Below are 18,657 nucleotides of genomic sequence, written 5' to 3' on the forward strand. Positions count from 1 at the left end.
TTTTTTCTTAGGACTAGATATAATACAGTTGGGAGTTTTAATCATGCTTTGTTTATAATGAGAATTGTAACCTTACCTTATGCGTTAAACACTACACATTCAGTTTGATGTCTGAACGCTCTGTGGAGCCAGAACCTGGCTGACTGTGCCAATTTTTGGAGCTGCTTGCTAGTCCTTTGGACACCGACTAAAATCAGTAGGGACTGAATGTCACTGGTGTCTTGATCTAGTTCCCTCAGGGATCTGTTTCACTGTTGTTTTCGGAACCCCATTACATAAACCTGACCTTGAGCCAGATTACATGCTTGGGAATGCATGCAGCCATGATCAGAAAGGGCTGGACTGGTGTCTAACAGCACCCTGTTGTAGAAGGCTGAAAGCTGGGGACTGTTCCAACCTGCCAAGCCCTTTGGCTTATCTCAGCCTGGTCATTGGGTACCGTAAATTGGGCTTATTGCTTGTGGAAGATTTAGACAAGACCTGAAAGAGGGAGGAATGGCAAGTGTTGTATAATTTTTTCTGTGGCGAGACTTACTCTGATCTGTGTTAACGGATTAGAATACCTTTGTTGTTGACTCTTTTTAGAAAGGTTTTGGTGTCCTCTGTGCTCGTGTCAGGGGTAAGGAAACAAGATTTAATGAGCTTTGAGGCAAGGTAAGCCTGTAACTTACATCATTTTATGAGTGAAACGGTTGTGAGTAGATTCCCCATTCTACCAGTCAACGGCCCTTCTTTACCACAAAGTGCAATGAAAAAGGGAGAGGAATGGAAATTGTAGTGAGCTTGACAAGGAAGACCAGTGTCTCTTTAGTCTGTCCTGCCTGCTGACAGCTGAAAGGAAAACTAGTTATTTCTGGTAACATGTCCTTAGTCTGTTAGGCTGGTTTATTTTTCATATTGTTCACTAAATCACAACTTATATTGATAGAAAAGATTTACTTCAAGCTACTGAAAATGGCTTTGGAGTTGAAATGAAAGCAGTGCTAATCAGGTATCACTTAGTTATCTAAGTGATACCTGATTAGCACTTATCTCTGAACAAGTGGTAGTCAGAGAAGTTATCTTGATCAAATCAAATGCAGAATAAGAGAACAATTCAGTGTTGATTAAGTCGTGGGCAGAAAATCCTGATTTTTTAAAAATTAAATAGCAATTGTTTTCCTGGTACCACACCTGTTGTCTTCAGGAAAGTTTTGCTCTGCCTTCAAATGAGCAGAACAAAAGGTTGAAACATCTTACTTGTGTCTCCCTGGTAGAAATTAAACGATCCAAAATTTCTTTAGGCCTTAACCTCTCTCTTATGAATCCAAGTTTATTTACTGCACTGATTAATTTTTTTATAATTGGATATTCCTTTCCTTCTGTGAGTCAAACACGAGAACAGCAATGTTATGGAAGTTCATGTCTGAAGATTTGGTCTTTAGTTGTTCCAGTGAATTCTTGGTAGGGACAAGCTCCTGCAGTTTCAGGTGGAGTTTAGTGCTCAGATATTGTCAAGATTTGGCCTTCAGTTTGGGGCAATCTGCAAAAAACTTACTCTTCCTATTGTGAATTCTGCAGCTACACCAGTGCAGGCAGCTGAATGAAAGCTAGTTCCCTGTCCAGGTGTTTTCACTGGAACTTTCATTTGTCTCTGACATTTGTAAATGTGGCTGAAATTCAAAGGAAAGGTTATATTCTCTATAATTGTCTGTTGTCTTTCAATTGGGAAAAGAAGCTTGTTCTGAATATGGAACTAAGTAGCACCAATTAAACTAAAGGTAAGGCAGCTGCTGCTGCCTTCCTCCCACTCCAGCCCCTTCCCTCTGGCTTCTCTCTTCTGCTTCTGCAGCCAGTCTGAATATTTAGGCTGAGGGAATGAACAGCCAAAGAGAAGTGGGTGAGCTGGAAGGAGACAGAGAGCAAGTAAACTTTAAAAGGGGAGAAAGAACAAAGTGGTTGCTTCTGTGGTCAAGACTTCTGTGCAGATTTCTAACCACCTCAGGAGCACATACTTAACAATGATTATATCCACAGGAGGTGGCACCATTGGTGTCAGTTATTAATAAACCTCTTAAAATGCACCTACTGACTCTCTCTTTTCCTGTCTTCTTCCTCTTTTTTTAAACTTTCTGTAGCGATTTCTGTCCCTTTTTGAGCTGGCACAGAACAAAACGTCCACAGTATTGGTGAAACATAAATAGCATTGTTCAAATGGACCCAGACTGAGATGCTCAGGGGAGATCAAGCTGGGCTGTTCCATACAGACAGCTCCTGGAACTAGCTCTTCCAGTGTCCTGAAATTTGTCCAAAGCAGAACCAACTGCATAAGAAGAAGGCTGCCCAGAGAGTGATGCAGCCCATCAAAAAAAAAGTCATTAAGTACCACATTTGTTTCCTTTATGAAACATCATACTTTGCTTCTCCAACAGCCCTCCTTAACCTTGGGTCTGAGTAGAAGGGAGTGCTGGTGCTAAAATATATGCTCTTAAGGTCTAGGACTTTGCTTTTCTGCTTGCTAACAAAACTGTAGATGGCACATTTTTGTCTCATTATTTCTCCCTATGCATTACACAGATGGTTCTACACCCTTCTCTTGCATGGTACTGGTGGATGAGGGCCATGGGTGCTACTGAGAAAAATATTCTCTAAGTTATTAGTCTGAGACAGGGGGAGCAGAGTGACATTTAACATCAGCATTTTTTGAATGCACTGGCCTCTTCTGAGTGTTCCCACTTGTGGATCACTGACTTGTTCTGTGTAACACTGGTGGCATTTCCCTGGCTTACTTAGAGGTGATTTTGGAGTGGAGCATATGCATGGGGGGCTGCACAGCCAGGGTTCTTCTTGTGTTCCTTTGCCTTACCTGGCTCTTGGTATGACTGGATTGAGCAGCAGGTCCATCGTGCAGGGAGCCATCCCCAAGCCTGGCTGGGTGTCCTGAGCTCTGCTGCCCATGGCACCGCTTTGCAGTGTCGCTCCTGGACGCAGGGCGAGCGCTGCCCTGGCTGAGATCCTTTTGCGCCTGAGGAAGCCCATGGAAATTGAGGCTGGGAATGTCTGTGCAAACAGCTGCTGCACTGAAGAGGAAAGCTCCACAGATGCTTCTAAAAATCCTGGTTGTCACTGTTTCTCCCTCTCTCCTCAGCATTTCAGTGAGGAAACATGACTAAAAATAGCCTGCTGTCTAAAGCACAGGGAGAGCTCTGCTGATTACTCCTTAATTTTTGTTCTCATGAACGTATCCAAGTTTTGGTTGTGCGGGTTTTTTTGTTGGTTTGGTGTGTACCCCCCCCAATACCCAGTCTCTCATTTAGCAAAAAGAGCTGGGTTTAGGATCAAGCTGATACTCATCAACAAATCTTGCATTTATTCCAGTCTTTCTTCCTGCTGATCTTTCCTAATGCTTTGCTCTGCGATGGACCAGCAGTCAGGGTCTGGGAAGAACGCTTCCTAGCAACGCATTAAGCCACTATAACAATGTTTTAGAAAAAACAGGCTGCCTTTATCAAAATAAGATTGGGGAACTGATAGACTTTTCCACATGGAAAGAATAGATGCCCTATCCTTATCCCCTGAAATGGGAGAGACCCCACAATTTTATTACCATTTTCTTCTTTTCTTAATGGAATAATCAGAATGGACTCAATAAAAGAGAGCAAAATATCAGTAATATTAGAGATTGGAGAGTCTGGGTTACTCCTTTAATGATGGGTTAAATTGGGAGGGGAGGGGGTAGCAAGAGAGGACAAATTCTAAGCTATTCCTTACTGAAAGAATGAGATATCTAATCAGAAAGATATTAGTATAAGCAAATCAGTATGTAGGCATGGCAGGTTTGGGCTTTTGGTTTTGGTAGATGCTGATTAACTTAGGCTTCTTCTGTGTGTCTGCAGCAATCCAGATAAAAATTGTACCTTTAGGTTTTCTTGCTTCTTCCTCCTTTCCCTCTCAGTGTGGTGTTCTGTCACTGTCCTGTCCTGTCCTGATTTTTGAGAGTAGAAAGCTTGACAAACATGATCTGTATTCTGACATTTTGAAAATTAAGACATTGCTCTCCTTTTCCAGCTTCCTCCACTCCATGTCAAGATGTGACAATAAAGCTCCCAAAATGGCTCTAAAGTAACAGCATAAAAATCTACAGCTGCTACAATTTCATACTATTCCTTGAATTTTTGATTCAAGAATTTCTGAACACTTGTTTAGTTTTTTTTTGGTTTTTTACTCTGTGCAACTTGTCTTCTAAAAATTGTTAAGATCCCTGTCCTTAGGGTGGTGTTTGGAGTGGACAGGGAGTAATCCTTTCTGCAGCACTACCAGGTATGCAAAGGTATGGTTATATGGGCATATTTGAATGTGGGAACTTTCCTGTAGGGTCTACAGCACAATTTTCATGTGCTCTCATTTGTACCAAGAAGTTTTTGTGAGCTGTATTGATGTCTCCCATCTGGATCTGGAAGCTCTCTGCCTTGTACTCAGCAAATCTATCCCTTTTATTAAAGAATTGTAAACAGAGCAGAGAAAACAGTCTCAATTGTTGGTTCTGCAGTGTGGCAACAAATACTAGATATAAATTAATTACTTATGAAATCCTTCTGAAATCCTGTGATTTTAATTCTTAGGAACTTTCTTTCCATCTGTTTTTATACCCTGTGCCTTCCTCCCCATGTAGCTACCAACACTGGAGAGCACTGGAAGTAAACCAGCAAGTACCATTGCTCCTTGCCTGCAATTTCAGAAGGCCTCAGCCCTGACTTACTGATCAGTCATAGTCTGCTCCTGCTCTGCCAGACCTTTCATTGGAGAGGCTCTGGCTATTAACGAGATTTGAGGCAGGAGGAAAGAGCATCTTTGAGTTCCTAGACAATGAAGTGATAGATGAGGGGACTGACGGGTTGAGGACTAAGCCTCTCTCAGCTCTTGTTCCTGCAGCTATTGACAGCTGTCTGGGCCATCAGTTAGACTCTGCCTCACCCAAGCATTTGTATGGTTTCCTCGTGTCTGTTGTGGGCTTTTTACAGCCACGAATCCAGCTTCAGCTGCAAACCTGAGTATTCCTGGTGTCAGTCAGTGCAGTCTTTCTGGTACCTGGGATTAACTAGAGCTAACAGCAACCTGGCAACATCACAGCCTCCTCACCAGGCAATGTGCCTGTCTGCCAGACAATTCCCTGTTACCTGGGAGTATCAGAAAGTCTTTGTTAGGACCAGTTGCTGATCTGTTGCTGTCCTCTCTTATGCCTCTGTGGATTACGATTTTGTTCCCTTCCATTTTTTGCAGAATGCTGCTCTTCTCTGAAATGCCGGGCTGTGACATATCCTGTTTCTTTTTTATTTTGGCAGTTTGGTGATGTATAAACAGTGCAGAAAGGTCTTGCAAACTATTTGAAGTTACATTACCAAGAGTTGCCATCTCAAGGCTTATTCTTGGATCCTGGATAGCTTCTTTGGCTGTTTCACTGGCATGAGCAGCCACAAAGCAGGTGTATCTACTGCCAGAGAATTTCTCAGTCTGTCCAAGTAAAACACCGTAGTGCAACCCATTTCTAGTGGGTGGCTGACGTGCAACACTTGGCTGGGAGCTGCTCCATTGCCTGCTGTGTTCTCTGACTCAATGTGGTGTCTGCTCCTTAAGGCTGCCTTTCAAGTTCTGTGGTGACTTCAAGGAGGACATAAAAACTGAACTTAAAAGGTTCTGCCTGTCACTGAGCCCTCATCAACTGCTTTCCTTGAGTCCCACATCTGCTGATGAAACCGCACTCGCATCACCCTTTCTTGAAATAAGCAATTATCTTCTGACTTTGTTCAAACAATATTGGCTCTAGAGGACAGATCTTCCATTTTCCTTCCTCAGCAATCTCCTGGTTTCGCTCTGAAGGCTGCTTAAATCAGGTTGAACCTGGTGTCAGCAGGCATAACAGTATAGAAGCCAGCCTTGAATTCAGTCCTGGAAATATAAACCAAACAAGCAGCCTTCAGCTTTGGTGCTTAGGCCCTGACCTGTGCGGTTAGAGCAACTCTCCTTGCCCAGTTTGAGCAGGTTTGGATCATTAGGTGGGCAGATGTTTTCAGGGGGGCAGTAGTGTCAGTTGGTATCATTTTTCTCTGAGCTCCCATCCTCGGGTGGCTCTGCACTGCCTCAAGGTGCTGGCTACCTATTTAGTTGATCCTTTTCAGAGTGTTTTGTACAAGGTTTGATTTCTGTAATTGGACATCTTGCAACACCAGAAAAGCTAGCAATGATGTGGAGCATCCTTTGACGGAGGCTTTGTCTTGAGAGGAGTTTGTCTGCTCCATTCTAAGGAAGAGAACTTGGGTCACCAGTAAAACAGCATGTGTTTTCAATTAAGAGTAAATGTGTTTGGAATTAGATTATTTTCTCAGTAGGTTCTTTGATGTATAAATATCTTTAAATGCATTCCAGTGCAAGCCATTACTTGGCTTAGTATATTTTTCTTACATTATTATTTGGTGATGACTTGAAGAAATTCTACATGTCCTCTGTAATGCATGAAAAAAAGCTGTTCCTTTGTGTACTGAAAGGATTTTGTTGGAATCTGTGAAGCTTTTGCAAGTCTTTAGGAGAAAGAAAAGATTTCTGGATCTATATGTTGTCAAGGGCTGGCAGTTGTCTGCTTTCAGTATTCAGGACAATGGAAATTAACCTTTTCCTCTGGAGGGAGGCATTGTGGTGCTTACTGCCTTCAGAGGCTGCAGGTAACTGCCTGCTCAGGCAGCTGTGCCAATGGAAAGACTTTTTTTTCAGTCACTGCCTCTAGTCCAGTGCAGAAGAGCCATTTAGCTGAATATTATCTCAATACAGTAGTTGGGATGTATCTTGTAGTGTGCAGTCCTTGCTCTTTGTGATGTAAATTGAAAAGGGTTTAATGAAGAACCTCTGAGTATGGTGGGCAGGTCACATCTGTACAAGAGAAGCTGCTTGTACTGAGCTGTTGCAGTTGGAAGCAGCACAGAGCAGGGAACTTACTGCACTTGTCCAAACACATCTCTGCCTTTCAGACATTCTCCCCTAAGCCAGTACTGTCACCAGAGTCAAGGAAATGACATAAAGCTGTGTCAGGGAAGATTTAGATTAGTTATCAGGGAAATGTTCTTCCCTCAGAGGCTGATCGAGCACTGGTACAGGCTTCCCAGGGCAGTGGTCACAGCACCAAGCCTGTCTGACTTCAAGGAGTGTTTGGACAGTGCTGTCAGGCACATAGTGGGATTATTGGGGTGTCCCGTGCTGGGCCAGGAGTTGGACTTGATGATCCTGATGAGCGTCTTCCAACTCAGCACATTTTATGATTCTATATACCCATGGTCTCTCTCTAGGATTGCTTTCTTTGGTGGCTTAGTGACACTGTAGCACATTTGGGAAAGCCATCCTTATCAAATCTTCTAAACAGGCAAGTCCAACAGCAGAGGCAATGTGGCTCAAGGACAAACTGTCCAGCACATAGCACTGTCACCCAGAGCTGGAGGAAGGTGAGCCATAGTTTGTATGCTGGCTTGGGGGTGGGAATTCTCGGGCATTGTGGCTATTCCACTTAAGGCTCAAACAAAACCACTTAACTTCTGTGTTCTCAGGGGTATTTGCTCTGGTTCCTTGTATGAACGCTTAGCAACACTCTGAGCAAATCATGTATTTATCTTTGTACCTACCAAGTTGGTATTGACACTGAGCCTGTAAGTTGCTTTAGGACTTGGTTGCATTATGTTTGCTTGGCTCTTTAATTGTGGGCTTCTTTGGGCCAAATTTTTGTTCACTGCACTTTACTAGGTGGTGCTCTGACACACTAGTAACATACAAGCCTTTGTAGGCTCTCTGCCAGCCTCTTCCCATCGTTCCCACAAGATGGGCTGCAACTTAAGACGTTTCTTAAGATGAATTTCTTTCAATCCTTGGGGGATCTGGAGAAGCTGGCTTCTCTACTTTTAGAGATATGCCGCTTCTGAGGGTTCTTGAAGAAGGAGGAATCGAGTCTCACCCTGTAAGTTAACTAGTCCAGCTCTCGGCAGGCTGTAAGCCGCTTGCCTATGGCTGACTTAAAAGGCGGCGCGTTGCAGTTCAACCACCGCACTGACATGGGGCTTGGCAACAACCGAAGGATATTTGCTATTAAATTCCAGAGCAACCACTTGCAGGAGCAGCTTGCCGGGGCAGTGCCGCAGCAGCGGCCGAGCCGTGCGGCGCCGGCACCGCGGCGCGGCTGGGGAGGGGAGTCGGGCACGGTGCGGACAGCACGGGGGAGCGGGTCCAGCTCCGTCCTCTGCCCGCCCGCAGCTCCGAGGGGCCCTAAGACGGCGAGGGAGCCCCGACCCCTCCCCGGCGGGCGCGTCGTGGGGGCTGAGGGCAGGGGGGGCCCCCACGCGAGGATCCCCGGGGCAGGGCGCTGGTCGCACCCCGCGCTCCGCGGGCCGTTTACGCGCAGCCACATCCCCGCGCTGGCGCGGTCCTCCCGCTCTCCGCCGAGCCGCTCGCTGCGCCTTTAGCGACGGCGGCTGCGCCTTTAGCGGCGGGCGGGCGGCGGCGTCTCTCGGCCGCGTCTCTCAGCGCCGCAGGCGAGGGGGCGGCGCGGGGCCTCCGCAGAGCCGATGGGGCGGCGGAGTGCGGAGTGCGGGCGCGCCCGGAGCGCCCCGCGAGCGAGCACCTGACGCGGCTGAGAACGGCTTGGCTGCAAGCACGGAGCCCTGAAATGGCGAAAGCTCCGCGCCCAGGTGAGTGTTGAGCCCCGGGGGCGGGACGGGGTGGCCCTGAGGGCAGCGCAGGATGGGGTGGCCCTGAGGGCAGCGCGGGGCCCCGGGGGGGCTGGGGGTGAGGCTCGGGTGCGCTCCTACGTACCCGCGGCTCCGGGGCAGCCCCAGCTCCGCGTCCTTCCCCGCCGGCCCCGCGGAGCGTTGAACACAAACTCGTGTGAACGAGGCGCGGGTATGTTCGTCCCTTGTCGTGGTTTCCGAGCGCGGCCCGCTCTGCCTTGGGCGCTCGCGTCGGTCGGTGTCGTGGTCGCGGCACTGCCGGAGCATCGCGGGCGCCCGCGCCAGTCGCCGCTGCCCGGCCTCGTCCCGCCCTCCGCCGGAGCTGGTCTGGGAACGGTCTCTCCCAGCTCCGGCCTCGTGGGGCCGGTGCTCGGTGCCACCTGCCGAGGAGGAGCAGAGCGGGAGGCAGCAGCCGTGCTCGGAGAACAATAAAGGTATGCTGTTGGGTGGGACTTGCTGAAAGGCAAGGGCTGCGCTTTGCCCGTTCACGTGCTGTAACTCGCGCTTCCTCCGGAGCCTGAGCACTGCGGAGGTCGGTTGGCTGGAGCTGGGACCAGGGTTTGGGGATGCTCAGCAGCAGCAGCACCCTGATGCCCCGTGCCCAGTGCAGCCTACAGGCACAGGTGGCATATCCTGGGTGTGCACGAATGGCCAGTGACAACCAGCAGAACAGATGAGAATCCACTTGCTGATGCAGAAGTGGTTTTCTTCTAGGTTGCACGCAGAGCCCATTGCTGTTGCAGATGAAGGCCTAACTGCTGTGGCCGAATGGTCAGTATGTGACGTTCACCTGGTGTTTGGTGCCAGCTCTGGGACAGCTAAACCCAAAAGGGTTTTTTCCAGCAGTGTTTTTGGTTTTTTTTAATTATTCCTCCAAAATAGGCATGGATTGGTGGCAGTCCAGAGACATAATACTCAGGAACATGAGAACATCGATAATTTCAGAAGATGCAAATATAGGATTGAACTAAATGGTTGTTTTCCATCTTTGGAAGATGAAGAAGTAAAAAAGTGAGGGAAAAGTCTCACAGTTTTTTCTTTGGCATTAGTTTCCAGTCCTTTTAAGTTTGATAGGAAAATAAAGGGGCATTGCTTTGGCTTTCTGTGATACATGAGTAATGCAGCCTGCATACGTAGCTTGTGTGTTCAAGCCCAACTTTGCACAGGAATTTTAAAGGATGGTACTTGTCTTGGATGTGATTCCACTGACTTCAGTCGACAAAATATGTCTTTTGATGCCAACTTTGTGACACTGTAACTACTTCTTATTGTAAAGCAAAACTAAGCCATTCACAAAGGAGGTCTGGCAGAACATATCTGCTTTGGGAGTAGAGGAAATGTGCTGCTTTTATAAATGGAGCCTACTGAGTTTATCAATGTGAGCTGGAATACGCACAAAGGTAGAAATGTTGTATCTGTTTTGCTTGTATGAACCCTGCCTTGCAGCCCCTTCCAATGCTGTAGCCTTATCTCAGAAAGAAAGATCACAAGTCTGGTGAAAATCTGCTGTTTGATCACTGTTGAATGACAGGTGTGCCTGTAAAGGGCTTTTATGCGTGGTCCATGCTTGACTCATTTGAGTAGTCAGATCTCACCTAGTGAACTCCAGATCTTAAGCACTTGGAGTAGTCCCTGTGCAGAAGTGCTTGGACATTTGCAAGATTGTAGGTTGTAAAACCTACCAGACACAACTGCAGATGATAGTCCTGATGGTAGTGACCTGACATGTCCCTGCGGGAGTGGGGGGGATATCTGCTCTTTATCTCCTACTTTAATTTTAACAGACAGCAGTGACTCAAAAATGTCAGATCCTCCTCAGTAAGCCAGAATCTCTGCACTATGAAAGTAAGAGTCTTTCAGATGTGATGCAGGCAGTCCACCTACAGTCATTGCAGGAAAAGGTTAGAGAATATTCATATCTTCTCTGGTTTTGGGGAGTCAGTTTGGAGGAGGTGATGATGCTGCTGAGAGGGAGGGTGAAGTTAATTTCTGCTGAGGGGGAGCTGGTATCTGAAGCATCAAGAAACAGCTCTGGGAGATGTACCACATTTACAGGAAAGCTCTGTCTAGGATTTTGAGCCTGAACAGCCATGGTAAACCTCTTCTCTCGCTTCCTCCACCTCACTAGTAATCCCAGAGAGTGCAAGACTGGAAATTTCACTGATACCTTAAAATAGGGGCTTAAAGGCCTGCATGGCTTAATTTCTTGATTTGTTTTCTTTACTTAATATGCAAATACATGCCTGTCCTTACCGTCTGCTGCAGAATTGCCAGTGGAAAGATGTACAAAGTAGGTAACCAGAGACTTGTCACTGTGGAATTGCTACGAGATGAAAGACATTGAATGAGGAATGGGAGAGAGGAGTTGGTTGTGTTGCGCACTTTTGACTACAGTGGTTTCTGGACTGTTCCATTAGTTAGCTCTTTCATTTCTTGACAAGGGATCCTGCAATTTGTGTGGACTTTTTTCTGTCTATAACTATGTCTCTGGCTTTGTCAGCTGCGCTCTTTGACAAGAGAACTTGACATCTTGACTTAGCTTCTGCTTTTTTCTTCTCTATCCCCCTTGGCCTTGTATGCTCTCTCTCTCCGACCTCCCTCTCACCTCTCATGGTTATTTTTCTCCCTCTCTCCCTTTAGGGTCACAGTTCTGTAGGCATCCCACTCCACACTCCCCCTCAGCCCTTTCTGCTTGCAGTGTGTTTCATTTCAACTTCAACTGATTTCACTTAAGTTCCAGTTTCTGCTGCAGGTTTATTGTATGATTTTGGACGAGTTCTATGTGGCCCTGCCATCAATGATGTCAAGGTATGGTCTGTCTTTTTTGGTGCTCTGTGTGCAGGCGAGGGCTTTCTCTGACCATATGTTAGTTTTCACTCCGGAATTATTGAAGGAAGGATCTGCATCTCTGTCTTGCCTGAGCTCCTGAGTCTGAGGAGTTCCCCCAGTAGTTAAGTTCACATCCTTGTAATATACATCTTCAGTTTCACATTTGCCAGAGAACAAATAAAGCATGTAACTAGAATATATAGTGGGTGATTTTGGCCTCCAGTAAGTCTTAACTGTGTAGTCACTAGGTAACACTGTGTGGGTAGCTCAGTTAAATCACTTAATGGGTAGGCAGGAAGCATCTGAAACCATCAGAATGGAAAGAAGTATTATTATACAATAGCAGTCACTGGCAACAGCGAAGGTCATTCCTTCTACTCAGCATCTCTTTCCAAATGGAAAAATGACTTGTGTTTTTTAATTTTATTGGGAAAACTGTCCCCGAATTCAAAACGGTCACAGTTCTAAAGCAAGTTTTGACAAGTGGAAATGTTTTAATCTGTGCAACAGAATCTATTTTTTTATTATATTTTGTTGAGATTAATTCAGTCCTCAATACTTTACTGTGTAAAAGACTTAGTTTCCAGTAGGTGTGAGAACACTGTGTACTGTTTCGTGTCTAACTAGGTTGTGTGGTGATAGTATTCAAGAGTGCTTTTTTTATGATTGCCTGTGTCTGGCATGTGCTTATATCTGGGCTTGATTGGCAAATGTTTGTTACCAAGCAAAAGATGCAGGAAGAAGCTGGGCCTGCTGCAAAGCTTGAAATGTGTGATAATGTGACAGTGAATTGTGTTGAATTAGTTTTCCAGTAAAGCCCTCTGCTGTAATCACATCCAATGAAAACTGCTGCTCTTATCCCAAGCTGCTTGAATTGAACCTTCCTGGCAGATCCAGTGTGAGCACACCTGAATCAGGTTGGTCTTTGGGACCAGCCTGTCACACTACTGATGCTACCAGTGCACAAGGGGCTGGTATGATGGCATTTGGATCAGCCTGCTTGCTTTCTGCCTGTCCTGTTTGCCTGACAAAGTAACCAGTGATCCATGCACTGGTAAGGAGAAGAGAGACATGCTGGAGTGACTCTTACGGTGATGCTTCTGGGCTGAGCTTTCTGTGCTGCAGCTCTGCCCTCACAAATACGCTTCAGGAATGAAGTCCTTGCTCTTTCAATCCCTAAGTGTTTGTGCTGGTCCTGCTGGTGAAGTTCTACTGTAAACAGTGATGATTCGAGTTGTGGTTTTCTTTTTCAGCTGCAGTCAGTTTTTTAAAAGCTGTTTCAAGATGAGAAGGCAGCAGAACCAGAATTATTGAGTGACAGTGATGAGCTGTTCTGTCTTAGGATGCTTGGGACTTACAGGATGAGTGTGTTTTGGACACTAGGCCTTTTAAAAGGATATAGGAAAATGATTAAATTAGAGTTGGGAATCACCAGTGTTAGCTATTCAGTTGCCAGAGGAAGACCTTTGTTTCTTAGAGGGCTTTTCAGAGTCTCTTAGGCCTTACCTCACTTCTTACCCATTTTTCTACTTCCATTTCCTTAGTCCTGAGAATGTTGGCTACAGACTAGTAGAGTCACTTTAATTCCTCTTCTGTTTTTCTTTTTTTTTTTTCTCTTTTAGAATCCCCCTCATAATCACATGGGATGAAGTGTGCTCATGCACTACTTAATTGTCATATCACTACTAATATGTCAAAAAAAGAGGCACCTTTGGAAAGAATCTGAGTTTATGCCTCCTGACCAAGAGAAGCTAGAGACAATTCTTCTCTTATATATACTTTTCAATTGCTGTTGATTTCTTATGGAACTATGATAAAATGAGCTCTGCTGGTGTTTGTGGGTGAAAGTAGAATTGGCATTTTTCATGGCTGTTCTGCTCCTTAGGTCTATTTGTGGAACATATCAGAGATTGCACCATCATAGTGGGTTGTTCCTTCTCTGGACAGACAGCATTAGAAGCTGCAGATATGTGAGTGGGAACTGTTTCTTCTACTGTTTGCTGGAACTATGTATAGTCACTAAACACCAGGGATGAAATTTGCCTTGCATCTGAATTAGGATGCCATCCACAGAGGTGCAGTCTGACTTGCCTTCAACTGGAAGTGTGAGTGTCACATAATAGAACATGGGACTATTTCTGTAGCAATTTTCAGTCAAGTAAGATCCTGGCTATTTTGCTGCTTATCACAAGAGGATGCAGCTGATCATATCTGTGGCTCTCACCCTCATGGAAGCTGTTCTGTACAGGGTAAAGGTTTCAGTTGTGATCCTTACTTATACATCTTAGGGTAAGGAAATCAATATCTAACGTGGGTAAATTGACTAATGAACATATTGCAAATCTAAAAGTCTTACTTTAAATGATTGTTTTTCAACAACATTCAGAAGTGGCTTTGTATAAATTGCTAATTAATGGCAGCTACTGTGAGGTTGGGGTATATTGTGGAGTATGGTGAATCACAAACCCTGATTTAGCATGTCCATGATGGATATACTATGGAATAGTACAGATGTAGGATTATTGTTTTCTTTAGGTCCTGCAAGAGTTGTCTTCGGGTTGATACGATAACATCAGGCACAGAAAAGAATAAAGTATGAAAAAAATTAGTACAGGGAAAAACAAGAGAGTGTTTTCCACCATTGCATTTCACTCATGCATCATAGCACCTCATCTCGTGTCACCAGGTCACTGACGCAGCAAAGTACCAGTGAAATTCCAGCTGTTCTTTGTTGAAGAAGAAAAAGCAAGACGTTTTTAACAGAAGAAAATCACTGATTGTAATCATAATTACAATACTAGCCTAACTAGAGCATTCAGCTTCTGTGCATGGTGCTGCAGGATGCTCTGCTCCTGTCCTCTCTGCAGTTGTTGCTGTGTGCTCAGGGCCAGCCCCTGCCAGCTCCCTCTGTCACAGGTGACTGTCACAACATGCAGTTCTGTGCAGAGAGAGCAGCTTAGGTAGGAAACTTCACTTCTGCTTCTTCTGGAAGGGAAGCACCTGTGCATTTCTGTGGACTCTCCTTCTGCCTCTTGGAAGTGTTCCCCTTGTATCCTACTGTCCATCTGCTGTACTGCCCCAACAGCCTGTGGGGAACTGCTGTATGTGCTTCTACTGTTGTGACTCTGTCATTAGTGGTTTCGGTTAAAAGTATTTCTTCATGCGGTCCCCTTCTATCATCAGAAATTGTGATACTGAACAACTGAAATTAAATTAAATTAAACAGCTGAAATTAAATGAAAGTTGCTACCCTGGGTGCAAAAATTGCTGACATCTGGCTGCTAAGAATCAGCTGACTGATCTGATAAAGAGTAAGTTCACTGCCATAGAAGCCTCAAGTGTCATTACCAAGGAGTTTGCCTGCATTTCAAAGTAGGGCAAGTCTTTTCATTCTCTGGAAAAAATAATAAAATAAAATATGCAGCAGTTGACACTGTAAATCATATCAGTGAGTCCAGGCAATGTCAGTGTCTAATGCAATCAAGAAATGTTAATAGAGTCTTCTGAAGGTGTCTAATGCTAATCTACTGGCACAAAACAAAGCAGACTCTACAAGGACCAATGTATTAGGGCAGTGCAATGCAGTCCAGCCAGCAAATCCATGTAGATGTGGAGAGCTGCTGCAGTGAGATCACGCAGATTTGTGCTGCTAACTGTGGATATGTTTAAGCTGCTTCTAAATCTAGAAGCATTCCTAGTGCAAATAATAATAAAACTGATGCTTCCAAGGGCTTTTCTCATAGCCAGAATTTATGCCTGGATATTTGTGACACTTTTCCCTGTCCTGTTACATTGTGCATGGAACTCCAAGGTCCCTGGAACCATGAGCTTGTTTTGGGGGGGACAGTACTTTTACTGATTTCCAGCCAGGCTAGTGGCAGTTTTTCACCAGGGAGTTGCTCTTTGTTTTGGAGTACTTTTGAAGTCTTTACAATTTTAGATTTATATTTCCTTCCTTTCCTTCCCTCCCTCCCTCCGCCTCCCACCTTCCCTCTCTTCCATCTTATACTTTTGCAATTTTGGAATGCCTGCTCTTCCAAGCATTGACCCAAAGCAGACTTGTCTTCGTTAGAAGTTCAGATAAGTGTTCTTTCTACCACTATTTTGAAGACTGTAGTGATACATTTTAGGATAGATATGTATCTGAATGGAGGGACAGCAAGGTGTTGTTTGGTGAGGAATAATTCAGTGTACTGTTTCCTATGATTAGTAAAAATTTTCAGAAATCTCTAACAGTAAGTGCAGTGGTCGGTATGCATTCTCCAGTAGCTGCCAGATACCATTGGACACATTCCCAACATGCACCGTACTCTTGTAATGAATACTGACTCCTTAATAACCAATTTTTTTTTTACCCTATTAAGATACTATTAACTGATTTTTATTTTTACTCTCTTCTTGGCCAGCTAAAATCTGCTTCTTCTTACCACTCTTCACTTATATTTCTGATTAATTCAGCTATAGGTGGAATAAATGAAGAACAAAAGGCTGTGGACCTAGTGGCATGTTTTCCACAGAATAGTTTAGAAGGTGCATCCTCTGCTTGAGTTGCTGTTTTACTAATGAGAGAAGAAGAATGCTTTTGTGGCCAGGGGCTCTGGATATTAGATTCAGATCTGATGGCATCATTTGCAGAAATGAATAAAACCAAGGACACTGTTTAGGTGGGCAATGAGTGTCCTTTTTACAGTAGCGTTGTTAGGGGTATGGTGGATTTGATGCCTGGTTCCCCACTGATTGTGGGGAGACTTTGTTGTTAATAGAAGGAATATATTTCACTACTACTTTCTAGTGTTGGGTTGCTGCAGATGTAAAGAAAACTCGTACAGTTAGGCAAGTCCGGTTTACTAATTACAAATTAGTTTGAGTATGATAATCCGTTGGGACCATCTACGCTGTCATGACTATATCTGTTACTGTACTAATTCTAAGGCGGTTTTGCCTTCCTGTCTGCTGTCAAGTGGAAGCTTCGAATGAAAGCCCCAGGCTCCAGCACAGCAAAGCTCTCTGATGAAAACAGCTCAGTGAGTGAGAATTGAGTAGTTTGTCTGCAAATCTGTGAGCTAAATAGGATGACACTTCTTTTAGGAGTGAAATTGAATTTAAATGGAGATACTGCCATGTCCTGGGGAAATGCTGCTTCATGCCTTAGAAACAATATGCAGTTTGAGTGTTGGAATGGAACAGCCAGATGAATTCAACAGGGAAGAATTTATCTTTTGAGGTCGCTGCATTAGCTGAAAGCAATAGACTTATCTTTAACAAGAACTTGTTTTAATCACTTTTGTTAGGTGGAAGTATTTTTGTGCCATCCTGAGAGCTCTGGCTGGGTGACTATTGAGATTAAAGTTTGTGTGATGACCAAAATGATCCTCCTGAGCCATGTGCACAAACTGGTCATGAACGCGTTGGGTTGTTGTTTTTTTCTGGAGCAGAGGTGAGCGTTCTCTTGGGTTAATGTGAGCCTCTGTATTTCCAGCTGGCCCGTGCCGGTTTGGTGGCGCCCAGCGGCACATGCAGAGCGTCCTCAGGGACTCCGTGGAGAGCTCCGATGATGAATTCTTCGATGCACGAGGTCAGTGCACATTTTTGTCCTCCCCTTCCCATTTTTTTCCCCAATTTTGCAGCAAGTAACTGAGCTCCTTTGGAGGTGCACTGAGAGCGTTGTCCTCATCAGACAAAAAAACCCCATCAGATCTTCTCTTCAGAATTTATGAATGGGCCTAAATTTACAGGAGTTGGATGAGGTGCTGGGGTGCATGAGCAAGCTGCCCTGAACTGAGTCTGATGTCTGAAGCAGCAGGACTGCACCAGCCCAGACCTTATGGAGTCTTTTCGGTCCAGCTCCTTCCCAGATCAGGCAGTGTATGATGTTACAACTGGAGTTCACAGTTCACTTGTTCACAGTTTCTGATGAAGGCCATGAGTGTCTGTGTTACTGATGGCCAACTTTTAAGACCAATGGCTTAGGTTTTCCATTCTGTCAAAATTTTCCCTGGGCAGACTGAGACCTCTGCTTGCTCAAGGAGCGATAATCTGAGTGCTTGTGGGTTTAATCACAGAATATTCTGAGTTAAAAAGGACCACAAGGATCATCAAGTCCAACTCTTAAGTGAATGGCCCATATGGGGATCTAACCCATGATCTTGGCATTATTAGCAATATGCTCTGACCAACTGAGGTACCTGCAGCACTCCTGACATCCCCTGTGAGACCCTGAATCTGGACATGCTCTGTAACACACCATCAGATTCTGCTGATGTCTAAGTGCAAAAACGTTTGCATAACTAAGATTGTCATTCAGTTTCTCCCTCTGGTGATATTTGTGGGGCAGAGAGAAAATCCCCTCCATTCCCCACATTCTGTTCCTCTTGAATGAGGCCTATTTCTGAGCAAATTAGTTTTATTTTATAGGACCACATTGGCTTCTGTCTCATTGCTGTGTGCTGATTTGGTATCTGGAGATGCATGGTGGACTTCCAAATGGCAGTTGGTGTTTTTAAGGCAGTATTTGGCACTGAAGGTCTGCTGTCTTGAAGTGAACTTCAGTTTTCAGCATGTTGTAATTTTCTTTGTGTGTAGAATTGTTGCAAGAATGGTTGATGACCAATTCTTGTGTTTTCATGCTGACACAAGCTTGTGTGAAAATTCAGCATTATGTCAGGAGCTTTTTAGTTAATTTAAAAATGCAGAGGGTGGGAGGTAGGCAGTGGGGGCATCAGCTTTGTGCTTTGAGTGGTTTGGAAGCTGTGCATCAGCTTCACTGATAACTGACTAATTTATTTCTGCAAAGCTGAATTTGTAATATTATTTTCCTAAACAAGCTGTTTTTCCAGAGACATAACTAATATTAATCAGATTATTACTGTGTATTATTCAAAGTACAGGTTTGGATCCAGGGTGCCTTGACTTCAGTTTATCTGCCAATGATGGTGTCTGTCTGATGGTGAACCACTTATTTTCCAATTTCCTTTTTGCCTTCTATAGTTATAAAACTTATGGCAAATTTAAACTTGAAATACAAGCTGCTCACATTTTTTATCACCATCCTCTCCAGTAGGCAACAGCCTCAATTAAACAAGGGAAGAAA

General features: G+C 44.7%; 1 protein-coding gene across 4 annotated transcripts in view; it reads left to right on the top strand.

Moving 5' to 3' along the window:
- The first annotated feature begins 8,592 nt into the window (after positions 1 to 8,592).
- Positions 8,593 to 18,657, top strand: part of PITPNM3 (PITPNM family member 3) — a 64,346-nt gene continuing 54,281 nt past the window's right edge. For 2 of the 4 annotated variants that reach the window (XM_017822757.1, XM_017822760.1), the window contains exons 1-2: positions 8,593 to 8,699; positions 17,047 to 17,142. In XM_017822757.1, coding sequence (XP_017678246.1) covers positions 8,678 to 8,699; positions 17,047 to 17,142 — 118 coding nt within the window. In that variant the 5' untranslated portion in view covers positions 8,593 to 8,677. Of the gene's footprint in view, positions 8,700 to 9,093; positions 9,173 to 17,046; positions 17,143 to 18,657 lie in introns of those variants that run through there. The other 2 variants (XM_017822758.1, XM_017822759.1) reach the window with 2 other exon arrangements.

This window comes from Lepidothrix coronata, unplaced genomic scaffold, assembly GCF_001604755.1.
Source record: "Lepidothrix coronata isolate B3197 unplaced genomic scaffold, Lepidothrix_coronata-1.0 Scaffold99, whole genome shotgun sequence".
Taxonomy (NCBI): Eukaryota; Metazoa; Chordata; class Aves; order Passeriformes; family Pipridae; genus Lepidothrix; species Lepidothrix coronata.